This window comes from Leuciscus leuciscus (genome assembly GCF_965113295.1).
Source record: "Leuciscus leuciscus genome assembly, chromosome: 3".
In the NCBI taxonomy this organism is placed as follows: Eukaryota; Metazoa; Chordata; class Actinopteri; order Cypriniformes; family Leuciscidae; genus Leuciscus; species Leuciscus leuciscus.
The window spans coordinates 177889-202500 of NC_138727.1; the positions used below are offsets into that span (position 1 = coordinate 177889).

A 24612-nucleotide genomic window follows, 5' to 3' on the forward strand; every position below is an offset into this window, starting at 1 on the left:
ATCCGCACACAGCTGGGATCTCTCAGGAACTCGGATCCTGTCAGGAAGGGAACAGAGTTTCTGACTCAGGCCTGAAGCTCCCGTCCACACCCAACATTCCCTGGGATGGAGCACGGGAACGCTCTGAGCTTCCAAATAAACGCACACTGCGGATTCCCCCTGCTGAGTGTGTGTGTGTGTGTGTGTGTGTGTGTGTGTGTGTGTGTGTGTGTGTGTGTGTGTGTGCAGACGGGCATCTGACCTCAGACATTCCCACAGAGATGCAGGAATAACAGGAAGTCGATGCTCGGAGCTGCCGCTGTGATGCTGTATTTGTGACGCCAGAGATCATGGAATGTTAAACTCTCGTGTCTATATTTAATTCAGTGACGGTCGACTGCAGATCAGCTCAAAAATAAACATTAAAAGGACTATTTCTGGGACGTGTATTAATAAAGTACAACAGTAATTCACGCTCATGTTAGTGCTTCTGGTTAATGTCTAGTGTTACTGTATGGGGCGCCGTTTGTAAAGTGTCTAATGCTGAAAATAACAGCAACATTTTGTCACATTTAGCTTCAAACAATGTTGTATTTAAGTGGTATGAATTTTTGACGGTCACTTTTTACCACATTTACAACAATATTTGTCAACTTAGAGATATTTTAAATAGTTAAATCTAAATATTAAATGTTACACCTAAATGTTAAATGTTAAATGTTAAATCTAAATGCTAAATCTAAATCTAAATGTTAAATCTAATTCTAAATCTAAATGTTAAATCTAAATGTTAAATCTAAATCTAAATGTTAAATCTAAATCTAAATGTTAAATCTAAATCTAAATCTAAATGTTAAATCTAAATCTAAATGTTGAATCTAAATCTAAATGTTAAATCTAAATGTTGAATCTAAATGTTTCGGGTGAAACTAAATATTTAACTAATATGCAAAATCAAAATGCCGGTAACCGGAAGTGCCAAAATAAAAGCTCGAGGAGGTCAGTGTTTGTTTATAGCATAGGCGTAATTCTATGGGGGGACAGGGGGACACGTCCCCCCCAATATTCAAAGAAGGACAATTTGTCCCCCCAATATTTGATCATACTGTATGATTATGCGGGCAATATCGATGTGATTGCAAATACGTCTTTCTTTCCAGCTCCGAAAATATAAAATCCCGGCCGGTCCATTTCCCAAATCCATTCGACTTGCCTTACACTATACATTAACAAAACCTATTTCTCCTGAAATCCATGTCATGTTTTCCCTATACCTTTAGTAGCTCGTGCACCGTCAGTGAGTTAGGAAAAACCAAACAGAAGAAGAGTTAGGAGCGCGAAATCTGACAGACATTTGGCACATATCTATGAATGGTAAATATCCTGTATTTGGCTGACATAATCCCTTAGATAACGACCAGGTGAATTCAGCGAGTTTATTTTTAAGCTGACAAGTTACTTTTGTTTAAATTTGTACAAAATAAACAGCATTTTCCCTCATTAGTACATAACTGTTTTACTATCATTGCTCAAGACTTGATATTAGAATATTGTTATCCTGTAACAGTAATTTAATCAAAATGTTTATAGCCACTATATGTTTATAGAAGAATATAAGAGAGAGATCACTGGCCGCTTTGTTGTCAATTCAGGCTTGTAATTGATGCCGATGCTATAATCATTACAGGGTGAGTATACGTTGGTTTGACGATCAGATGTAATAAAATTCCTTGTGTTATACAATTACAAACATTCGGACTCTGACTTTTATTTTATTTTGATTAAAAAAATGTGTGCATGCGCCAACACAAAAAGTCCCAAGCTGTCCCCCCCAATGTGTGATTGACAATTTCGCCCTTGGTTTATAGCATGGTTTATAGTGTCAAATAACGAATAAAAACCATCTCATCCGAGGAAATGGACTCTTGGACATGGATTATCGTGATAATAACTACCTAAAATAATAAACACATTTGGAGAAACTGTATTTGAAGAGTAGGCTAGTGTCACTTTTATGAAAAGTGCGGGACTTATGACCTGCAGCCATAATAGCCAGCCACGAGGGGGCTCACTTTGACTGAATGTCATGTCATCACTCTCATCACGAAACTCTACAGTTTCTCCAAATGTGTTTTATTATTTTAGGTAGTTATTATCGTTATATTATAGTTATTATTATGAGATGGTTTTTATTCGTTATTTGACACTATAAACCATGCTATAAACACACACTCGAGCTTTTATTTTGGCACTTCCGGTTACCGGCATTTTGAATTTGCATATTAGTTAAATATTTAGTTTCACCCGAAACATTTAGATTCAACATTTAGATTTAGATTTAGATTTAACATTTAGATTTAGATTTAGATTTAACATTTAGATTTAACATTTAGATTTAGATTTAACATTTAGATTTAACATTTAGATTTAGATTCAACATTTAGATTTAATATTTAGATTTAACATTTATATTTAGATTTAACGTTTAGATTTAACATTTAGATTTAGATTTAACATTTGGATTTAACATTTATATTTAGATCTAGCATTTAGGTGTAACATTTAATATTTAGATTTAACTATTTAAACTATCTCTAAGTTGACAAATATTGTTGTAAATGTGGTAAAAAGTGACCGTCAAAAATTCATACCAGTTTTTTAAACATTGTTTGAAGCTAAATGTGACAAAATGTTGCTGTTATTTTCAGCGTGAGCCGCTTTACAAACGGCGCCCCATATTATGGTGCACATGCAAAAATCTAATTATGATTGATGTCACTTTAATGGTCAGGTCACAGTGTGCTTGGAAAACAGCAGAAACTCTGCAAACCATAAGTAGGTCAGCTTAATAAAAGAAACTTTTGATTTTACGAGCCATTTAGTCTTCACAATAATACTGGGCTCCAGACCTGTCGTTACACAAATGGATAATTAGACTCTGAGCCCTGATGTCTACTGCTGGATAAGAGTGTTTTTGTGTTCGATCTCGGATGAATCATCGCCGCACCCAACAGGCTCATTTCCAATGGTAAAATCAGCATGTTTTCAGGTGTGTTCCTGCTGGATGTGCGATTTTACCTCAAGCGATGACCAGTCAAAACCAAATAATGTGAACTGTGTAACAATAAGCACTTTGTGTAACAGAAACACCCCGGCAGCAATACGAACTTTGTTGCTTTGCTTTGATCTGATTATGTGAGATTTGATTTGATGTCCTCATGATCAGGGAGGAAAACAGTCCTTTCACTGTCGTCCAACAGAGCATTCATAAACCACAGCTGTAGGAACAAATGTGACTTTCTGAAGAACATGTGAGTGATTTGTGTTGCTATGCTGTTGCTAAGGCGTTCTTAATGCCTGTCAGACATTTCAAGGGTGATTCTCAGGGATATTCTGGGGCCGGATTCACCAAAATCCACTGGAGCACCTAGGGGAAAGAGAAAGTAGGGACAAATAAGTGCCTTCCAGCTCATAGCAAAGCGGGAATAAGCAACAGTATATATATACAGTTATGACAATTCCACATGAACTGGCAGCAGCACCGCTGGATCCACATATGCAGCGTATAAACAACGAGCCATAACTGACGAGAATAAGCTAAAAGACTCCACAACATAAGATATTCGACAATCCACTCCCTGCGATCGAGAACAACACGGGTGCATCCACTGAAGAATAATGAACATCATGCTCTGAAGCTGACTAAATCAGCGCATATAAGGAATGAAAGCACAGAGGACCTGGTCGAAATCGTGGCCAGGCACAGACGAATAACTGATCCGGAACGGCAGAACGAGCGGTGCAGAAGATGGGATCTCAAGGCTATAAACTCTAGCAAAAGTGTTTTGTAAAGACCAACCTGCTGCCTGACCAATGTCCTGAATCAGTACTCCTACAGGCTGGGACTGGGAATAGAGGCGTACACAGAATCCTGGGAGCAAACACTTGCAGTGTTATAATCTGTGCTCTAAACGAAGTAGAAAGCACTGTAGGCACTTAGTCTAATCCTACAGTCATCCTTACTGAACTCCATACGAGCAGCGTCTGTAGACAGTGCTGCAAATCCTCCGCTCTCTTACCACACGCTAAAGCCAGCTTAAGCGGCGTCTTGAAAACACGCATTGCCCGCTGTTCCCCTGGATGGGACGTGCTCTCGAATCACTGGCCCAGGGAATGCAGATATGCTTTTCTCCAGTGAAGATCATGCCCCTGGAACTGCACAAGTTCAGGAGGAGTGAGAGACGGTGCCATAGTTTCCGGAGTAGGTGGAGCTTCTAAAGTCTCCATCTCCATGACTGATCTGTTGCGGAGGGATCCGCTATCTCAGCACGTTCCATCCAGGGGAACAGCGGGCAATGCCTTCTCCTCTGAGCCAAACAAGTCCATCTCCTAGAACATCTCCTCTGAGCCAAACAAGTCCATCTCCTCTGAGCTAAACAAGTCCATCTCCTCTGAGCCAAACAAGACCATCTCCTCTGAGCCAAACAAGACCATCTCCTCTGAGCCAAACAAGACCATCTCCTCTGAGCTAAACAAGTCCATCTCCTCTGAGCCAAACAAGACCATCTCCTCTGAGCCAAACAAGACCATCTCCTCTGAGCCAAACAAGACCATCTCCTCTGAGCCAAACAAGACCATCTCCTCTGAGCCAAACAAGTCCATCTCCTCTTTGCCAAACAAGTCCATCTCCTCTGAGCCAAACAAGTCCTTCACTTGATGCCTCCACTCCCAGTGAACCGGACATCATATCCGCACCGCAGATCTGACTTCTGGGAACATACAGGGTTTCTGTCGCCCAAAACAAGGAAACACTCCGCCAGACACTGAAGCGAGCGTGAGCAAATACACTCTTGATGGAAGATGTAAGACACCACCGTCCGTTCCAATAAGGACATGACGATCCTTGACTAGCGGAAGAAAGTGCTGCTTGAGGCAGTTTATGTGCCACATTGCCAGAGCTCATCCAGGTGCCGCAGACAGTCAGCAGAATCACTGTAGGGACGAGGCAAGAGCACTGAGCAAAGACACACTCTCATCGTTTGCAGTTCCAAGTTCATTCCCAAGACTGCGATGCTCTGCGCGGATGAAGCCGGCTCTTGTGCACATTGACTGTCAGCTCAAGACTCGTCAGATGGTCGAGAAGCCGCCGTTTGTGGCTCAATTCAATAGCCTGAAATCCAAAACAGGGCGAAGACAGCCTTTCATTCTGATACTCCTGACGCCGGCTCGTGCTGAAGCACGGAGGCAAACTGAGTGTCTCTTCCCTGCGAACGCCTCATCGAGCGGCTAAAGCTTTTTTCCTCTGTACAGATGAAAGCATTGTTAGGATGATTGCCGTTCCCGCGGATCCGCTGTGTTGTGCATAACGACAGGGGGGTTGGCAGTGTCACTTTGTAGAGAGAGAGAGAAGAGAGAGAGAGAGAGAGAGAGAGAGAGAGAGAGAGAGAGAGAGCACATACACATTCAATATCTTGCCTCTGAGAGGATCTTCATCAGCTCCTCATCCACTGCGGGAGCCTGGGACTCCTGACAGGACCGTCTCCTGAGTCTCCTGAGTCTCCTGAGTCAAAACTGTGGACAGATTGTCATCGGTGTCCTCACGAACTTCATCTGAAGGGCAAAGTCCTCTTCCTCAACAGAACACCATAGACCTTGAACGACCCGCACGCTGGAACTGCAGACGCGTGATCATCTGGGCTTCTCCTCCTGCGGCTCGTGGGCAACGAGAGGTGGAGACGGAAGGTGTTCGACACGCAGGTCTAGATGGTAGAAATCCTGAAGGTCCTGACTGTCATTTCTCAGCAGAACAAACAGCCAGGCTAGTCCAGTGCTGCTTCTGCATTAGCACTTCCAAGCTGAAAATCAGTTATCGGGGAGCTCCATCGGTCCTCTCCACGCGCAATACTCGGATCGCAGAAGGGATCGATGTCCACTTAAAGGAATTTTCAATGGCGAAAAGTATTCCGATGCTTTGATGCTTGCTTTGTGACAGAGAAAGATTCTGAGTCAGTGACAGTGAGCGCAGAGTTATATAGTGACAGGCTCCGCCCCTAGCTTGTGCACTCGCGCGTCATTGGCCAGTCAATTTTACCGGTGCCATGCAATCAGGCTTGAGTATTTGTGGAAGGAGGGGGAGACAGACCTAAAAGGGAACTAATTTAGATAGATATGAAAAAATGTATATAAGAACACATGGCTAAAAAATATGCAGTTAAAAACTACACTGAACTGAACTGACAGAAAACAGCCTCACGTGTTAATTTACAGATCTCTGAGCCGCATCTCACTATGATGGAGGAAAAAAGAGCATGACTGCAGTAACTTCCATTTTAATTACTGATATTTTGATCCAATTTCCTAGGAAGTGACAAATTTGTTCTCTTGAACACATAGGATGGAAACGCTGATTTATTTTGCAAATGTTTATTAAATGAGTTATTAAAAAAGTTTTTTTTTTACTTTTATCAACACATTTTTTATCTAACCATATAAAAACACCATACTGTTAAATGCTATAGCTAAAATAAAATCTCAAATGTTTGCTTGACTCCAGGGCGTTTTCTGCAGCGTCTCACCCTCATGTATTCATCGGCTGGCATGAGCCGCTGTTGGCAGAAACACAAATCCCTGAGGAATTTGCTTGGAGAACATCTGAGTGAGTGACACGCTTTGGTTTGTTTTGGACAGGCTTGTTGTTCCGTGTCCAGCCCAGCGTTCCCAAACACATGAGCGGTGACTCACGTGTGACTCCTGTGGGAAGCGCGGGGGGTTTCGGCCTGTAAATTCCTCAACTCTAAACATGGACTCGTTACAAATGACGTCACACTTTCTAGGATCAAAAACCAGATGTTCTTATTTCTAACTCTGCAAAAAAAGCAAATGGTAAATTAACAGGCCTTTTATTTGAGACACACAAGAAGAGGAATTTTGTTTTGCACAGTAGTTTATCATTCTGGCATGGGTCTGTGGGGAAAACAGCTTCATGAGGCGGTTTATATTGAGTTGGCAAACATCAGGTGTCTTAACCATTTTCTCATTGACTCCACACGACTCTCTCACATCTCAAACGCAGATGTTTCACCTCCTCACTCGGGCTTTCGTGCCAGAGTAGATTCAGCGCGACTCCAGTGCTTCTCACGATCACATATTTCCATCAGTGATAATCAATGACTGAATGCAAAAATGCATTAAAATGCATTTAAATAAACAGCACACATATTGTACTTTTCATCCGTAGCCTACTATTTCCCCCATCATTTTCTCATCATTCACTCGCCCTCATTTGTTCCAAACTTGTATGACTTTCTTTCTTCTGTGGAGAACAAAAGGAGATTTAAATGGCCTCACATTAAGCATCTTCTGCAAGTGAAAATGTGCTTGGAATGTGACTAAATAAAGGCTATAAACTCCAAAAGATGACACTGGACGCAACACAGAGATCATTTGGACATTGAAAGGTAAAATGTGCAGAGAAAGCAGGTCTCAGATCAGCGTGGGAGTGTCTGCAGACATGAAGTCTTGAGTGAGACAGACGAGTCTTTCATCTGAAGATGGAGTCGCCCACCGCTGCGGTTAATGTCACTGAACACACTGAAGACACTGAAGACTGAAGACACTGAAGACTGAAGACACTGAAGACACTGAAGACTGAAGACACTGAAGACACTGAAGACTGAAGACACTGAAGACTGAAGACACTGAAGACTGAAGACTGAAGACACTGAAGACTGAAGACACTGAAGACTGAAGACACTGAAGACACTGAAGACTGAAAACACTGAAGACACTGAAGACTGAAGACACTGAAGACTGAAGACTGAAGACACTGAAGACACTGTAGACTGAAGACACTGAAGACTGAAGACACTGTAGACTGAAGACACTGAAGACACTGAAGACTGAAGACACTGAAGACACTGAAGACTGAAGACACTGAAGACTGAAGACACTGAAGACTGAAGACACTGAAGACTGAAGACACTGAACACACTGAACACACTGAAGACTGAAGACACTGAAGACACTGAAGACTGAAGACACTGAACACACTGAAGACTGAAGACACTGAAGACACTGAAGACTGAAGACACTGAAGACACTGAAGACACTGAAGACACTGAAGACTGAAGACACTGAAGACTGAAGACACTGAAGACACTGAAGACTAAGACACTGAAGACTGAAGACACTGAAGACACTGAAGACTGAAGACACTGAAGACACTGAAGACACTGTAGACTGAAGACACTGAAGACACTTCTTTTTAATAGTTTGAGAAACAATGTAGTTAAGATAATACGGCAGGCTAAGGCACAATACTTTATTAATATTTTAAATGAGGCCAAAGGTAATAGTAAAAAGGTATGGCAAACTATTAATCAATTAATAAAGAAAGACTCTAATTCAGGTAGTAAATGTCTAGAATTAAATCTTAAAGGGAAAATAATTTATAAGCCTGATGAAAATACTGATATATTTAACAATTATTTTGTTGACTCAGTTCAGAGTTTGACTGGTAAATATGGAATTAGACATAAATAACTAAATTCTGTAAATTCAGTAAAACCTTCATTTTATCTAACTACAGTTTCAGAGATTAAAATTCAGAATATTATGAAGGATTTAAAACATTCTAATGCCAAAGATATAGATGGTTTGGATTGTACATTTAAAAAAAATAATAGTGATATTTTTTTAGCATCAATTACTCATCTTGTTAATTTATCAATTGGACAATCTATTTCCCCAAATTGTTGGAAAACTGGATTAGTTACTCCACTTTTCAAGGCAGGTGATCCAAGTAAAGTTGAAAATTATAGGCCGATCTCAATTTTATCAGTAGTGTCTAAAATACTAGAAAAGGTAGTAACTGAGCAAATTGTAAATTATTTAAATGTACAAAATCATTTATTGTGCCCTATGCAATTTGGGTTCCGGAAACAGCATTCAACGGAAACGGCTGTATGTCATTTTATCGAGCAAGTGAGGTCAAAATTAGATAAAGGTGGGGTTGTGGGTGCAGTATTCCTTGATTTGAAAAAGGCATTCGATACTCTAAATCATAATGTTTTAATGTCTAAATTATTATATTTAAATTTTTCGGTAGAAGTAATGAAATGGATCGAATCTTATCTTATATCAAGGAAACAGTGTACCCGGATTGAAATGCAGGTATCGTCATTGAGAGAGTGTTTTACGGGAGTACCGCAAGGGTCTGTATTAGGGCCTTTACTTTTTAGTTTGTATTTGAATGATTTACCTGATGTTTGCCCGGATGTAAATATTCAAATGTACGCCGATGACACTGTTGTATATGTACATGGTAAAACAAATGAAAAAGTTGCACAAAAATTAGATGTCGCAATGTCTAAAATTTCAGACTGGCTTACTCAATGCTGTTTAACATTAAACGTTCAGAAAACTGCCTGTATGTATTTTAAAATTAAAAGGAAGGAGGAGATTTTTCCTGATATATTAGTTTGTGGTGAAAAATTACAAATTTTTTTAGATACGCATTTAACATTTGGAAAGCATATAAAAAAAATAGTCCGCGCAGTGACACCTCAACTTAGAAACTTTAAATTTATACGGAGTCAACTTTCACTGGAAGCTGCAAGAATTTATTTGCATTCTTTGATTTTATCTCATTTCGCTTATTGTATTACTTCATGGTCACAATCAGGAAAATCTACTCTTAGACCTTTATATACCTTATACAAACGTCACGTGCTCTAAAGGTATTTGATAAGAAACCTAATAGATACCATCATTGTCTTATAGTCCAAAAGCACAATTTTTTTACTTTTGACAATTTTATTATATTTTATAATTGTTGTTTAATGTATAAAATTGTAAATGATCTTGCATCTCCTCTCTTAAAGGGATAGTTCACTTTGAAATTCATTTTTGGTATGTTTTAGCTTACCTCAAGGGCATCCAAGATGTAGGTGTCTTTTTTTCCGCGGTAGTCTCAATTTTGATATTTTTAGGTCAAACCGTTCTTGTCTGTCAGTCAGATAATGCAGGTCTATGGTCACGGTCTCAAAACACAAGCACAGAGTCCAAATTAAAACAATTCCCCGTCGTCCAAATTAAACAATTCCCCATCGTAAGTACACATTGATGGCCTGAGACACGAAACGAGCGGTTTGTGTGAGAAAACGAACAGTATTTATATAGTTTTTAGCTCTTATACGCAGCCATGTCCAAGTGATCTGAGGGCGCTCGCGCATCCTGGTGTGTGACGTGTACGCAGACTGGTGCATAGATATATATACACTAGATGTCGCTTTGTCTACGGCAGTTCATTGGAACGAATGTCTTTAAGGCGACATCTAGTGTATATATCTATGCACCAGTCTGCGCACACGTCAGATCAGATCACTCGGACATGTCTGCGTATAAGAGGTAAAAACGATATAAATACTGTTCGTTTTCTCACACAAACCGCTCGTTTCGTGTCTTAGGCCATCAATGTGTACTTACGATGGGGAATTGTTTAATTTGGACGACGGGGAATTGTTTTAATTTGGACTCTGTGCTTGTGTTTTGAGACCGTGACCATAGACCTGCATTATATGACTGACAGACAAGAACGGTTTGACCTAAAAATATCAAAATTGAAACTACCGCGGAAAAAAAGACACCTACATCTTGGATGCCCTTGAGGTAAGCTAAAACATACCAAAAATGAATTTCAAAGTGAACTATCCCTTTAAAAGCATTTGTTGCTTCACGTAGAGAAAATATAAGACAAACAAGGGCTTCATCAAGAGGTGACTGTGAAGCACATTTTAGAGTAACTGAGTTTGGTCGATCAGCTTTTTCTGTAAGAGCTGTTAAAAACTGGAATAACTTACCAATTGTTATTAGACAATGTCATACTTTGACACAGTTCAAGCTGCATTTGAAAATGTGGTTAAAAAGGAGTCAGGTTTGTAATCATTAAATACTCTTGTTTTGTCAAGGTTTTATAATTATGGGGGATTGGTTTTGTAATATTATGTGATTTTATAGGATGTATATTGAGATTTTTTGGTAGTAATGTTGCTGTATTTATTGTTAAATGATAGACAATGTGTCGTATATTTTTCTCTTGTGGGATATTATATTGTATGTAATGTGATTTGGTTTTTCTGCCTAGGGACTGCAGATGAAATTTAGCTCTGTAGCTAATTCTGGGACAGTTTTTTTGCTGTCCATTGTCCCTGTCAAATAAATAAAAAACAAAACAAAAACAAAACAAAACTGAAGACACTGAAGACACTGAAGACGAAGACACTGAAGACAGAAGACTGAAGACTGAAGACACTGAAGACTAAGACACTGAAGACTGAAGACACTGAAGATTGAAGACACTGAAGACACTGAAGATTGAAGACACTGAAGACTAACTGTACGTTCACACCGCCGCCGACTTGAGCTACAAAGAAGCTCTGGCCGCCCTGTCAAGGACGCTTGTCAAAAACATACGGGGAAGCTTGTTGACGCTTTGGCCGCTCTGAAGTCTGTGTCACACCATGAAATGTAAACAGAAAAAAAAAAAAGCAATACATTGACACTAGGAACCTTTTATAATGACAGCATTTTTATAACCGTTTTGGTCACATTTGGTCGGGAAAAAAATATTTGATTAATATGCGCGAGGGAGAGAGAGCAAGACATATTGTTTGAAGACGGTGAAGGTGAGTGCGCGGGCGCGGCCGGGGCTCTCTCTCTTTTGTAACTGGTCCCTATATGAAAATAACGTCATATCATAAATGATAGGAAACCCAGCAACAGCGATTATCAGTTTCTCCTCCATTTTCTCGGAACTAATGTTTTGGTAGGAACGAAAGTTTACATCGTATGTTTCTCCGGAATCAGCCAGCGCGAAGGACGTCTATATTCCGATTGTTTTCCGGCTGTTTGCCGCTGCTTGCCGCTGAACCGCGTCATAGCTCATTACCATAAAGTTGAGATACTTTCAACTTTCTGATTGACGCTCAAAACGCCCAAGACGCGACGCCGATGGATTTGACGCTCCTTGCAGCTGAGAGAAGCCAGCTTCCATTGAAAATGAATGACTTCCGGTAACTTTGGAAGCTCAAGTCGGCGGCGGTGTGAACGTACAGTAAGACACTCAAGACTGAAGACACTGAAGACTGAAGACACTGAAGACTAAGACACTGAAGACTGAAGACTAAAGACACTGAAGACTGAAGACACTGAAGACTGAAGACTGAAGACACTGAAGACTAAGACACTGAAAACTGAAGACTGAAGACACTGAAGACTGAAGACACTGAAGACTGAAGACTGAAGACACTGAAGACACTGAAGACTAAGACACTGAAGACTGAAGACACTGAAGACTGAAGACTGAAGACACTGAAGACACTGAAGACTAAGACACTGAAGACACTGAAGACACTGAAGACTGAAGACTAAAGACACTGAAGACTGAAGACACTGAAGACTGAAGACACTGAAGACTGAAGACTAAAGACACTGAAGACTGAAGACACTGAAGACACTGAAGACTGAAGACACTGAAGACTGAAGACTAAAGACACTGAAGACTGAAGACACTGAAGACACTGAAGACTGAAGACACTGAAGACTGAAGACACTGAAGACACTGAAGACTGAAGAAACTGAAGACTGAAGACACTGAAGACACTGAAGACTAAGACACTGAAGACACTGAAGACTGAAGACACTGAAGACTAAGACACTGAAGACACTGAAGACTGAAGACACTGAAGACTGAAGACACTGAAGACACTGAAGACTGAAGACACTGAAGACTAAGACACTGAAGACACTGAAGACTGAAGACACTGAAGACTGAAGACACTGAAGACACTGAAGACTGAAGACACTGAAGACACTGAAGACTGAAGACACTGAAGACTGAAGACACTGAAGACTGAAGATACTGAAGATTGAAGACACTGAAGACTGAAGACACTGAAGACTGAAGATACTGAAGATTGAAGACACTGAAGACACTGAAGACTAAGACACTGAAGACTGAAGACACTGAAGACTGAAGACACTGGTGAACTGCACTCGGCTTTAGAAGTAAACTATGCAGTGATAAACTCTTCAGACGCTACATGTCTTTCTCATGACCATCACTGCATCCTTTTGGAAATAAGAATGGCTATTTTGCATGATCTTATTCAGATTAAATATCAGGGTTACTTACTGTTCATTCATCACTGGAGGTGGAAGGTCAAGTCAAGCGCACTGCATTCTGGGAGACAGTATCTCACACATTGTGCTTTGTCGTCCACTGAATGTCTAACAGCGGTTTCTGTGCAAACAGCAGATTTACACTGTAGACGATATACAGGAGCTTTCTCTTTGGCAATTTTTTTTATAAAGCATTAGGAAATACGAGAACAAATAATATAAAGCACTCATATGTAAGCAGAAACTGTTTCAGATGGAGGTTAATGTGAGCTGATGATGAAGAGCCTCTGCCCTGCTGTGACTGACAGGTGTCAGTGTGACGTCAAGCCCGGCTCTACTGCTGGCAACTGGTCTGTAAATCTGCCTGAATGGGTCAAACTGGAGGACATGGACAACCATTATAGATTAATAACACAAATATTACAACTATAGGTGGGTTAATGTGCTCCATTAATCCCTAAAGTTTATGAACATCCACATCCCCTACCCCACCCACAGACAGACACACACACACACACACTCTCAACTAACCTCTGCCACTCCCACACCAGACACACACTCACACACACACACACACACACACACACACACACACATACTGCTGCAGTAAAACATGATTAATGTTACACTAAAACATCAGACAACTGGACAGACGCTTCGGGAAGCTTTGCGCAGTTTAAAAGAGATTTTATTATGTCAATAAAAATAAAACATTTTTGTTAATTTATATTTAACGCAGGTCAATTATTCATTAAAATACACACCGACAAAGAGAGACTGAGTGAAGAAATGAAAGATTAACGACATTATGTAAAGCACTCAAACCCAGTCAGTGGGTTTTTCCAGGCGAATTGTTGTAATGGATCATAAAACAAACACGCAGAATCTCCGCGGATCTTCTGAAGACTCTTTATCTCGAGTCACGTGATCGGAGGAGTCTCAGCACGAGCGGCGCGCCCACGGACATTCACTCGAGGAGCACGAGCACGAGCACGAGCACGAGCAGAACTCAGCAGAACTCCGCAGACAGAGGAGAAATGTAGACACTGCAGGATCTCATCCATGTCCTGAAACACTGCTCCTGTTTTACTGGAATCATCAGTTTAATATCCGACACTCTAGCGCGCGCGAACAGGTGAGACTCACTTCAGCTCTACACTCACCTGAGACTCTCTTCCACTCTCTTCACCTGAGACTCTCTTCACCTGAGACTCTCTTCCACTCTCTTCACCTGAGACTCGCGGACCGGGAGATTCTGCGTCATTATCTGCGTTAGTTCTGCTGGAGAACTACATATATCGAGTGATCGAACTCTTAAACTGCAATGCAAAAAAAAAGTTGATGCCTTACATTTTTTAGTACAATAAACTTTGATGTTTAAGTAATTTCAACTTAAATTATTTTAAACTGAAAAAAAAAAGAGTTAAATCTTGTATAACTTTTTTTTTAAGTTGAAAACTGCTTTACTTATTTTGATGAGTTAAAGCAATGCAAAAACATGTTTTCATAACTTATTGATCCCATACTTTTTCACTGTGTGTGTGTGTGTGTGTAAATCACGATCATCTCATTAGAGATTGTGTTTTTAATCGAGTCCGTGTGATGAAGATGTGATGAAGATGAGGAGTTCTGGGTCTGGATAACAGAATCTTGTGTGTTTAGTAACCATGGTGATTCCAGCTGTTTTCATTGCTGTCATGGAAGCGGATATTTTCTCACACTCATCCTTCAGAAATATTTCCATGGATTCTGTCCCTGGTGAATAAAGTAAATCCCAGAAGCCCAGACACTGTGACTCACTCGACCGGCAGTGATGGATTAAAGCGCGTTTACACGATTCACCTGTTAAACAGACGCAGTTTTAGACCTTTGACCTTTGGCACAGAAGAGTTGTTGTGCGACTTTAGTTCTGAAACTGTGCAGAATTACAGTAAAGTCGAGGAACACTTACATGACAAATTGTGTGGACATCATTTTTGTCCAGACTGTCATACAAAGACATTATGAACACGTGCACAAACAAGAGAGAACCAACCAAATATTAATAACTGATTATAACAATGTTTGCTTTTTTCCTTTTAGATTTTTGTTTTTACGCATTGTTTAGCGTAGTAAAATAAAACCTGTAGCTGTAGTTTGCCTTTTTTTTTGCCAAATTCTTTTGTCAGATAAATATCTTAACCAAGTTTAGTGTTTTGTTTTTGTCTCATATTAAAATATTTACAAAAAAATAAAACATTTTCCTCATATTTTTATGGTTTACTCTAACTTGTAGAGTGTGCTGCGTTTAACTCGTTCCCTCGGTCTCGTTGGCGCGCGCTGCTCGAGCGCCCACTACTGGCAGAACCCAGAACCTCTCATCCCTTGATCACTTGGAATCTGATATGGAGCTGATTTACTATATAGGCCTGTATATGCTTGGGCATGTTCAATTTTTTTTATATAAACAAATATTAAATATATATTTATATATTTATATTTAATATAAAAAATACACAAACAATAATGATAAAATAATAAACTTAAACGCTTGAAAGCAGGACCGGTTCGCTGATAGGCGACCGATTGTGCTTTCAAACGCTCCCGTGCGCAGATCATTGTAGCCAATCACAGACATATCCAATGAGCACGTGAACACATTGGCCAATCAGAGGGGTTTACGATCCCGCTCAACAGCGCTCAAAGCGTCACATTTTTGACAACACTCAGGGCATGTTTACACCTGGTCACTTCATGCGTTTACTAATCGGATAGCTGTCTGATTTATCAAAACGATTCCATTTACACCTGGTCACATAAATGTGTTTTCTGCAAAAAGGGTATAAATCTGATGGACAGCTCTCTACCAGCGTGTCTGACTGATGTTTCCCCCGCTCTGCTCTCAGGTGTGCTGATGGCGTGTTCTCTCGGCCCGGCTCTGCTGTCGCTGCTGCTGCTGTCGGCCGGCGCGGCCCCGGGTCCCCAGTGGCCCGTCCAGCGGGTGCCGGTGATCTGGGCTCAGCACACGGAGGACCGGGCGCCGCCTCACTTCCTGCGGGCGCCTCAGCTGGAGCTCAGCACTTCCTGCGGGCCGGCCTGCCACCGGCAAGCGGCTCCACCCAGCGACTCTGCCTTACGGCATCGCCTGTCCTACGAGACGCTGTACTCCAGCGGCCGGCTAACCCAGACCGCCGTGGGAATCTACGGGTTCGATGCTAACAGCTTCACCCAGTCGCCTGCCAGTCGCTCCCGACCCAAACGCCAGATCTTCGGCCACGACGGCCGCTTCAGTATCGTTGGGCAGGACTTCCTCTTAAACTACCCGTTCTCCACCGCGGTGAAGCTCTCGACCGGGTGCTCGGGGACGCTAGTGGGCGAACGACATGTGCTAACGGCGGCGCACTGCGTTCACGATGGCAAGAACTATGTGAAAGGAGCCCAGAGGCTGAGAGTCGGGTTCCTGAAACAGCAGAAAGATCCGTCGGGCAGAAACGGCACGAGCGGCAGACCGGACCGGATGAAGTTCCAGTGGATCCGGGTGAAGCGCACACACGTTCCGAAGGGCTGGATCAAGGGCACCGCTAACGACATCGGCATGGACTACGACTACGCCCTGCTGGAGCTGAAGAAGGCGCACAGGCGACGGCACATGAAGCTGGGCATCAGTCCCTCCGCCGCGCTGCTGCCCGGGAAGCGGGTCCAGTTCTCCGGCTTCGACACCGACCGGCCCGGTCAGCTGGTGTACCGCTTCTGCCAGGCTTCGGACGAGACCTACGACCTGCTGTACCAGCGCTGCGACGCTCAGCCCGGCGCTAGCGGATCCGGCGTCTACGCCCGCATGTGGAGCCGCACACGCCAGCGCTGGGAGCGCAAGGTCATCGGGATCTTCTCCGGACACCAGCGGGTGGATCTCAGCGGGTCGCCTCAGGAGTTCAACGTAGCGGTGCGGATCACACCGCTCAAATACGCCCAGATCTGCTACTGGATCAAGGGGAACTACGTGGACTGTAGAGAAGGTTGAGGAGCGACGGCTTCATTCACTTTATTAGCACAGAAGATTCTCTAACTTCATGCAGGAGAGTTTCAGTCCAGAAATATACAAGAACATGCTGACGCATCAACATGCTATAAGACACTGTTTTTAAAGACTTGTTAAAGGGATAGTTCACCCAAAAATGAAAATTAGCCCATGATTTACTCACCCTCAAGTCATCCTAGGTGTGAATGACCTTCTTCTTTCAGACAAACACAGAGTTATATTAAAAAATGTCCTGGCTCTTCCAAGCTTTATAATGGTAGTGAATGGCCGTTTCTGTTTTGAAGTCCATAAAAGTGCATCTATCCTTGATAAAAGTGCATCTATCCATGATCAAAGTGCATCTATCCATGATAAAAGTGCATCTATCCATGATAAAAGGGTCCTCAGGCTTTGGGGGGTTGGGGGGTTAATATAGGCCTTCTGAAGTGAAGCGATGCGTTGCTGTAAGAAAAATATCAAATTTTAAACTTAATCCACTAAATAAAATAACTAGCTTCTGGCAGACGGCCTGTAATTCATGGGCTAATATTCAGTTTTGGGTGAACTCTACCCTTTAAGCCAGAGGTCTTCAACCCTGCTCCTGAAGGACCCCCGACACTGCACGTTTTCTTTGTCTCCCTAATCAAACACACCTGATTCAACTCATCAGCTCATTAACCATGTGAAGAACACTGCTTTAAGCCATTCTTGTACAAAAGGAAAGTTGTGCCAAAGAGTCTTTCTCCATTTATGCCCATTTAAACTTAGCAAACTAATTTCATTATAATATAGTGTATGTTTTATGAGTGCCTGATTTTTATCTGAAGGCTCTTACAGACAAACTAAAGGGGACCCACTTTATATTAAGTGTCTTTAACTACTATGTACTTGCATTTACATTAATCATTTGATACAGTGCAATTATTGTGTACATGTTTTTACATTGTATTTCTATTTTAAAAACTCCTGCATGTAATTAGTGTTGACCTTTCCTTTTACTTTACCCGTCTTAACCCTACTCGTCCTAACCCTAACCCTCATCCCACCTCAATAGTGTCCGCAACACAATAAGCACACTGAACCTAACAATGTTTGTTTTTTTATGCAAGTACATAAAGACACCTGATATAAAGTGTGACCATTAAAGGAAGATGTTCTACAGCCACTGGTGAAGGACTGGGACAGAAAGGCACTGATGAAGCTGCCAGTTTCTGTGAACTGGTTTTCTCTACTGATGTTAATGTCATGCATTGCTAATGTCTGAGAACTACTGTACGAGATCCTGCTTTTACAAGCGTGTGTTTCCCTCTAGTGGTGAGAGACAGTTCTGCAGATCTCCACACACACACACACACACACACACACACACAGTAAACCAGTGGATATTCATGCAATGACACATTACTTTCAGAGTTTTAATGTCCTCTGTTACAACACATTAAAAGCTTTTGCAAAAAAATAGCACCACTGAGTATGAGAAATGGTTGCTGGGAACTGCACAGATTAGACATCAGATAGACAGAAAACAAAAGCATAACGCTTGTGGAGAACACATTTCACCTGAAAATCATAAGGAAACAGATCATGTTTTTAAGGCTTTTCTTACTTCGAAATTCATTTCCAATCAAATTCTCTTTATTTGAATAAGACACAAACCCAAACATACTATCATAATGTCAAAAGGCTTTATCGTCCTGATCGTTTCTTATATTGATCTTGCAGTGAAACATGAGTTTAGTGGTGACGATGATCTGACACTAATGGGCACTCGAGCTGGTTTTGTCATTTATTCTGGATGTCATTGGAACTTTGAAACAAAAGCGGTTTTGTAAAATACTGCAAGCTTGACAGTGCATGGCTCCGCCCACAGTTCATGTGGCCACACCCACATCTAACGTGGCCACGCCCACTCCTGATGCCCCACGGCCTCCTGGGATTTGGCACAGAGTTAACATGAACAGCAAATGAAGATGCTGATCGCTCAAGCTTTACAACAGATCCTGTTGGTGCAGTTTATCTACAAAGATTGATTGAAACCAAGTGGACAAACAAGATGCTTTAAACAGATAATACTTAAAGAGTGTAAATAACCGTCCAGCACTGGCGATGAACTGGACCGCCCCGTCCAGTCCCTCCTCGTGATTGGCCAGCATTAGCTCTTCCAGTTCTTTTTTTCAATCTTTGGCAAAATTCGGACATCATGTGAGACGCGGGCTACAAAACATGACGTCAGCATACGCCATCGCGCCGTAAACGTAACGCCCGTCTTCTAGTCGTGTGTAACAGTATACAAAATAAAATATTTTATTAAATAGATACAAAGGTTGCATGAAAACAGACGGTATCAAAAGCGAGAGTCCGCGTCTCAGGGCGTCTTGACGGGCAGGCCGTGGCCCGGCGGGTACGAGTACGCCTTGCCCAGAACCAGCCGGTCCCGCAGGAGCTTGAACAGCACGTAATAGTTGCAGAAGAGGATGAGTCCGAGCGAGAGCGTGTGGTTCCAGCGCTCGGACCGCAGCAGAGAGTACAGCTGGTACAGAACCACACTCGACTCGATCCCGATCAGCAGGTTCAGGATCCGCAGCGGCTTGTGGAACAGAAACTGGGCAGAGGAAAACACAACAAGCATTAATCAGCGTGAGGAACTGAAGGTCCGGTTAAACACACGAGCTCATCATCTAAACCAGTGTTTCCCAAGCTTAGATCCTGAGCTCATGACAGTGAACAGCCAATCACACACCATGAAACAGACTCCGTGTGATTCACTTCTCTCTTCTGCCCAAGGTATACAAACATTTACACAGCAAGAAGAAAATATCCTGCTGTATCAGTCCAAGTGAAAGCTGTGAAGTTAGTTTAGATAGTTTATATGGTTTATATAGACTGGAAGGGCATGTAGTCATTTTTAAAGCTTTATCTATCGATAGCAAATCGTATTTATTATATATTATCTGTATATATTTATATTCATTTAAACTAAATGTTTAATTGTTAAACTATATTTTAATGTTATAACTTATGATAATTATATATAAACCATAATAAATAATAATGGCTAAAAGCTGAGCCACTTTCCTGGTTCCCTAAACCCAGGGTTGGCACAAGCTAAAGTCAAGTCAAGTCAAGTCAAGTTTATTTGTATAGCGCTTTTCACAATACAGATTGTATCAAAGCAGCTTCACAGTATTAAATTTAAATAATACAACAAAGTTTGTTTCAAGAGGAATTTATTGATTGATAAAATTAAATTAAATATCCCCAAAATATCCCCAACTGAGCAAGCCAAAGGCAACAGTGGCAAGGAACCGAAAAACTCCATCAAGTGACCTAATGGTGTCCTAAAACTCCATCAGGTGACCTAATGGAGAAAAAAAAACCTTGGGAGAACCCAGGCTCAGTCGGGGGCCAGTTCTCCTCTGGCATTTATGAGCTAGAGGCCGGATTGTAGTTTGAACTGTAGGATTATATGAATGCCTGGCTGAAGAGATGCGACTTTAATCTAGTTTTAAACTGGGAGAGCGAGTCTGAGCAACGAACAGTATCAGGAAGACTATTCCAGAGTTTTGGAGCCAAATGTGAAAATGCTCTCCCTCCTTTAGTGGTTCTGGATATCCTAGGTATGACCAAAAGCCTTGAATTTAGTGATCTTAAAGAGCGCGATGGATTATAGGGTGATAAAGTGAAACACTCCTGACCCGCTTCATGATCCCGGCCTCTGAACACACGAATGAAGAAGCTCTTCAGAGACACTGGTTCATTACACACAGAGTTAGATCAGAATCCTGATGACTAACCCTTCATCAGTGACAAACACAACAATGTTTTAACTGTTTCCCCCAAACACAGCCGTTTCATTGGTCAGTTCAGGAACATCATGGATGGTGATTGACATGATGACTAGTGAAATAATTACAATCAGCCGCACTGGTCTCATGTCTCATGTTTCATGTCTCACTCTTGTCAACACTCGTGTCATGTCATCACTCGTGTCCACTCGTGTCATGTCATCACTCGTGTCCACTCGTGTCCTGTCATCACTCGTGTCCTGTCATCACTCGTGTCCACTCGTGTCCACTCGTGTCCTGTCATCACTCGTGTCCACTCGTGTCCTGTCATCACTCGTGTCATGTCATCACTCGTGTCCACTCGTGTCCTGTCATCACTCGTGTCCACTCGTGTCCTGTCATCACTCGTGTCCTGTCCACTCGTGTCATGTCATCACTCGTGTCATGTCATCACTCGTGTCCTGTCCACTCGTGTCCTGTCCACTCGTGTCCTGTCCACTCGTGTCCTGTCCACTCGTGTCATGTCATCACTCGTGTCCTGTCCACTCGTGTCCTGTCCACTCGTGTCCTGTCCACTCGTGTCCTGTCCACTCGTGTCCTGTCCACTCGTGTCCTGTCATCACTCGTGTCATGTCATGACTCGTGTCCACTCCACTCGTGTCCTGTCATCACTCGTGTCCTGTTCACTCGTGTCCTGTCCACTCGTGTCCTGTCCACTCGTGTCCTGTCCACTCGTGTCATGTCATCACTCGTGTCCTGTCCACTCGTGTCATGTCATCACTCGTGTCATGTCATCACTCGTGTCCTGTCCACTCGTGTCCTGTCCACTCGTGTCCTGTCCACTCGTGTCATGTCATCACTCGTGTCCTGTCATCACTCGTGTCCACTCGTGTCCTGTCCACTCGTGTCATGTCATCACTCGTGTCCTGTCCACTCGTGTCATGTCATCACTCGTGTCATGTCATCACTCGTGTCCACTCCACTCGTGTCCTGTCATCACTCGTGTCCTGTCCACTCGTGTCATGTCATCACTTGTGTCATGTCATCACTCGTGTCCTGTCCACTCGTGTCCTGTCCACTCGTGTCCTGTCCACTCGTGTCATGTCATCACTCGTGTCCTGTCATCACTCGTGTCCTGTCATCACTCGTGTCATGTCATGACTCGTGTCCACTCCACTCGTGTCCTGTCATCACTCGTGTCCTGTCATCACTCGTGTCATGTCATCACTCGTGTCCACTCCACTCGTGTCCTGTCATCACTCGTGTCCTGTCATCACTCGTGTCCTGTCCACTCGTGTCCTGTCATCACTCGTGTCCTGTCCACTCGTGTCCTGTCCACTCGTGTCATGTCATCACTCGTGTCCTGTCCACTCGTGTCATGTCATCACTCGTGTCATGTCATCACTCGTGTCATGTCCACTCGTGTCATGTCATCACTCGTGTCGTGTCCACTCTTGTCATGTCATCACTCGTGTCCACTCGTGTCATGTTATCACTCAAGTCTCACTCGTGTCATCACTTGCATCTCACTTGTGTCAGGTGTCAACACTCACATCTCACTCGTGTCATCACTCACGTCTCACTCGTGTCATCACTCATGTCATGTCATCACTCGTGTCATCACTCGTGTCATCACTCACGTCTCACTCGTGTCATCACTCTCGTCTCACTCACGTCATCACTCACGTCTCACTCACGTCATCACTCACGTCTCACTCACGTCTCCACTCATGTCTCACTCGTGTCATGTCATCACTCAAGTCTCACTCGTGTCATCACTTGCATCTCACTCGTGTCAGGTGTCAACACTCACGTCTCACTTGCGTCTCACTCGTGTCATGTCATCACTCGTGTCATGTCATCACTCACGTCTCACTCGTGTCATGTCATCACTCACGTCTCACTCGTGTCATCTCATCACTCATGTCTCACTCGCGTCATGTCATCACTCGCGTCTCACTATCGTCATCACTCTCGTCTCACTCGTGTCATCACTCACGTCTCACTCGTCATGTCATCACTCACGTCTCACTCGCGTCATCACTTGCATCTCACTCGTGTCAGGTGTCAACACTCACTCATGTCATCATCAGGTGAGGTGAGGAGTGACAGATACTCACATAAAACCTGGCGTGCGAGACGTCGGAGGGCAAGGCCACGTTACACGGCCCGACGGCCTTATAGAGGCAGCGACTGTGCCGAACCAGAACTCCCTGCGGCCAGATGGTGCTGTCGGACCAGCTACACACACACACACACACACACACACACACACGTCAAGTCTCCTTCATTTATACAGCGCTTTAACAATATATAGTGTTTCACAGCAGCTTTACAGTGATAATAGGATATTACAGTAACAGAGATTTTAGGCTTTACAGCAGCTCTAGAATAAAGTTATTGTCCAGATAAAGTTAGTTTTGATTGATTCACTTCCGTTGTAAAGCTCATTAGTTATTAACTTAGGGGCGCTAACCCGTCTTAGATGTTCTGAGATGTGTATATGTGTGTGTGTGTGTGTGTGTGTGTGTGTGTGTGTGTGTGTGTGTGTGTGTGTGTGTGTGTGTGTGTGTGTGTGTGCGCTCACAGGTGCTGCGGGGCGTTGCTGCCAGAGCCGGGTTCGAGCCTCTGCCATCGGCCCAGGTGCGCGGCGGAGCGGTGCAGGAGGTCACAGTACCGGGGCGGCAGCAACTGGCTCATCAGCATCACGAAGGCGTTGATCCACACCATGATCAGGTGCTCGCAGGACCAGCGCATGTCGTAGTACTGCGTACTCTGGAAGACAGCACAAGCGTCACACTGAGACCGGCGACTGTTTAACACGCTGACACTAACATCTGCGCCTCACAGTTCATCCCCTTACAAGCACACACACATAAACATCAGCAGTGTGAGACTACATCGTTCAGGCAAAAATGAAAACTGTCATCATTAGTTATGCTTCAATACAAAGTTGCAAAGTTTAACTTTTCAAAGTGCACGATTTTGAAAGCGCTCTCCGCGTAAACAAGACGATGACGTCATGCACATGTTGGGCCTGTAATTATTTGTTTTTGAAAAGTGTTTTATATTTCATTCATATTTTATATTTCTACATTCTTAAACATTTGCCCAGAAGTTCTAAATAAAGGGAGAAAAATAATCACGTATAACTAACCCAGTTTTATGAGAATATACTTTGAAATGTAGAAAAGAAAGTCTTTTCCACGTGGTTTATATATATATATATATATATATATATATATATATATATATATTTACAGAAAAGGTTCTATATCGTGATGTATATCGTTATCGGGATCTGAGATGTGTCATATCGCCCTAGCCTGAGGTTATTGTTGCACATCGAGGGATTTATTAGGTAATGCGTTTCCATCAGTGTTTATGTCTTATCAAAAAAAAAAAAAAAAAAAAAAAACACAATTGAGAGCAAACGTTTGTTATATACTTTTTAGACTTGATGGGCATCTTGGCGTTTCCATCCAGCGTTTTCTGCAATATCCCAAAAACATGTCATTCCCACAGTGAACTATATATTGCTTAGAAGATCTGGAATGGTAATCACATGTTAATTGTAGGGTTTTATCCTGAATTATTACACGCTCTGTGGAATACTTGATTCTGATTGGTCAATCACACATCCAGCGGGATATTATCCCCGGATAACAACCT

At 42.5% G+C, this 24612-nt stretch overlaps 2 protein-coding genes and 1 long non-coding RNA gene across 3 annotated transcripts in view; 1 reads left to right on the forward strand and 2 right to left on the reverse strand.

Annotated features, from left to right (window-relative positions):
• Positions 1-2568: 2568 nt before the first annotated feature.
• On the reverse strand, positions 2569-16030 carry LOC309494566. Its single transcript, XR_014204368.1, has 3 exons — positions 14364-16030; positions 13172-14321; positions 2569-3406 (listed from the first exon to the last, which is right to left on the reverse strand). It is a non-coding gene; the product is annotated as an uncharacterized lncRNA (long non-coding RNA).
• LOC309494486 (serine protease 23-like) lies at positions 14156-18619 on the forward strand. The gene is made up of 2 exons (XM_082163889.1): positions 14156-14293; positions 16044-18619. The coding sequence occupies exon 2, from the start codon at positions 16052-16054 to the stop codon at positions 17156-17158; it is 1107 nt and encodes a 368-aa protein (XP_082020015.1). The 5' UTR covers positions 14156-14293; positions 16044-16051; the 3' UTR covers positions 17159-18619.
• The window catches only part of tmem39a (transmembrane protein 39A), a 28542-nt gene continuing 22486 nt past the window's right edge, over positions 18557-24612 (reverse strand). Inside the window, exons 7-9 of the mRNA XM_082163845.1 lie at positions 23528-23715; positions 23061-23181; positions 18557-19757 (exon numbers count right to left, since the gene is read on the reverse strand). Of these exons, the coding sequence (XP_082019971.1) occupies positions 19521-19757; positions 23061-23181; positions 23528-23715 (546 nt within the window). The 3' untranslated portion in view covers positions 18557-19520. The remainder of the gene's footprint in view (positions 19758-23060; positions 23182-23527; positions 23716-24612) is intronic.

Coding starts and splice junctions, on each gene's coding strand:
- LOC309494486 (XM_082163889.1), top strand. CDS start 16,052: ATGGCGTGTTCTCTCGGCCCGGCTCTGCTGTCGCTGCTGCTGCTGTCG.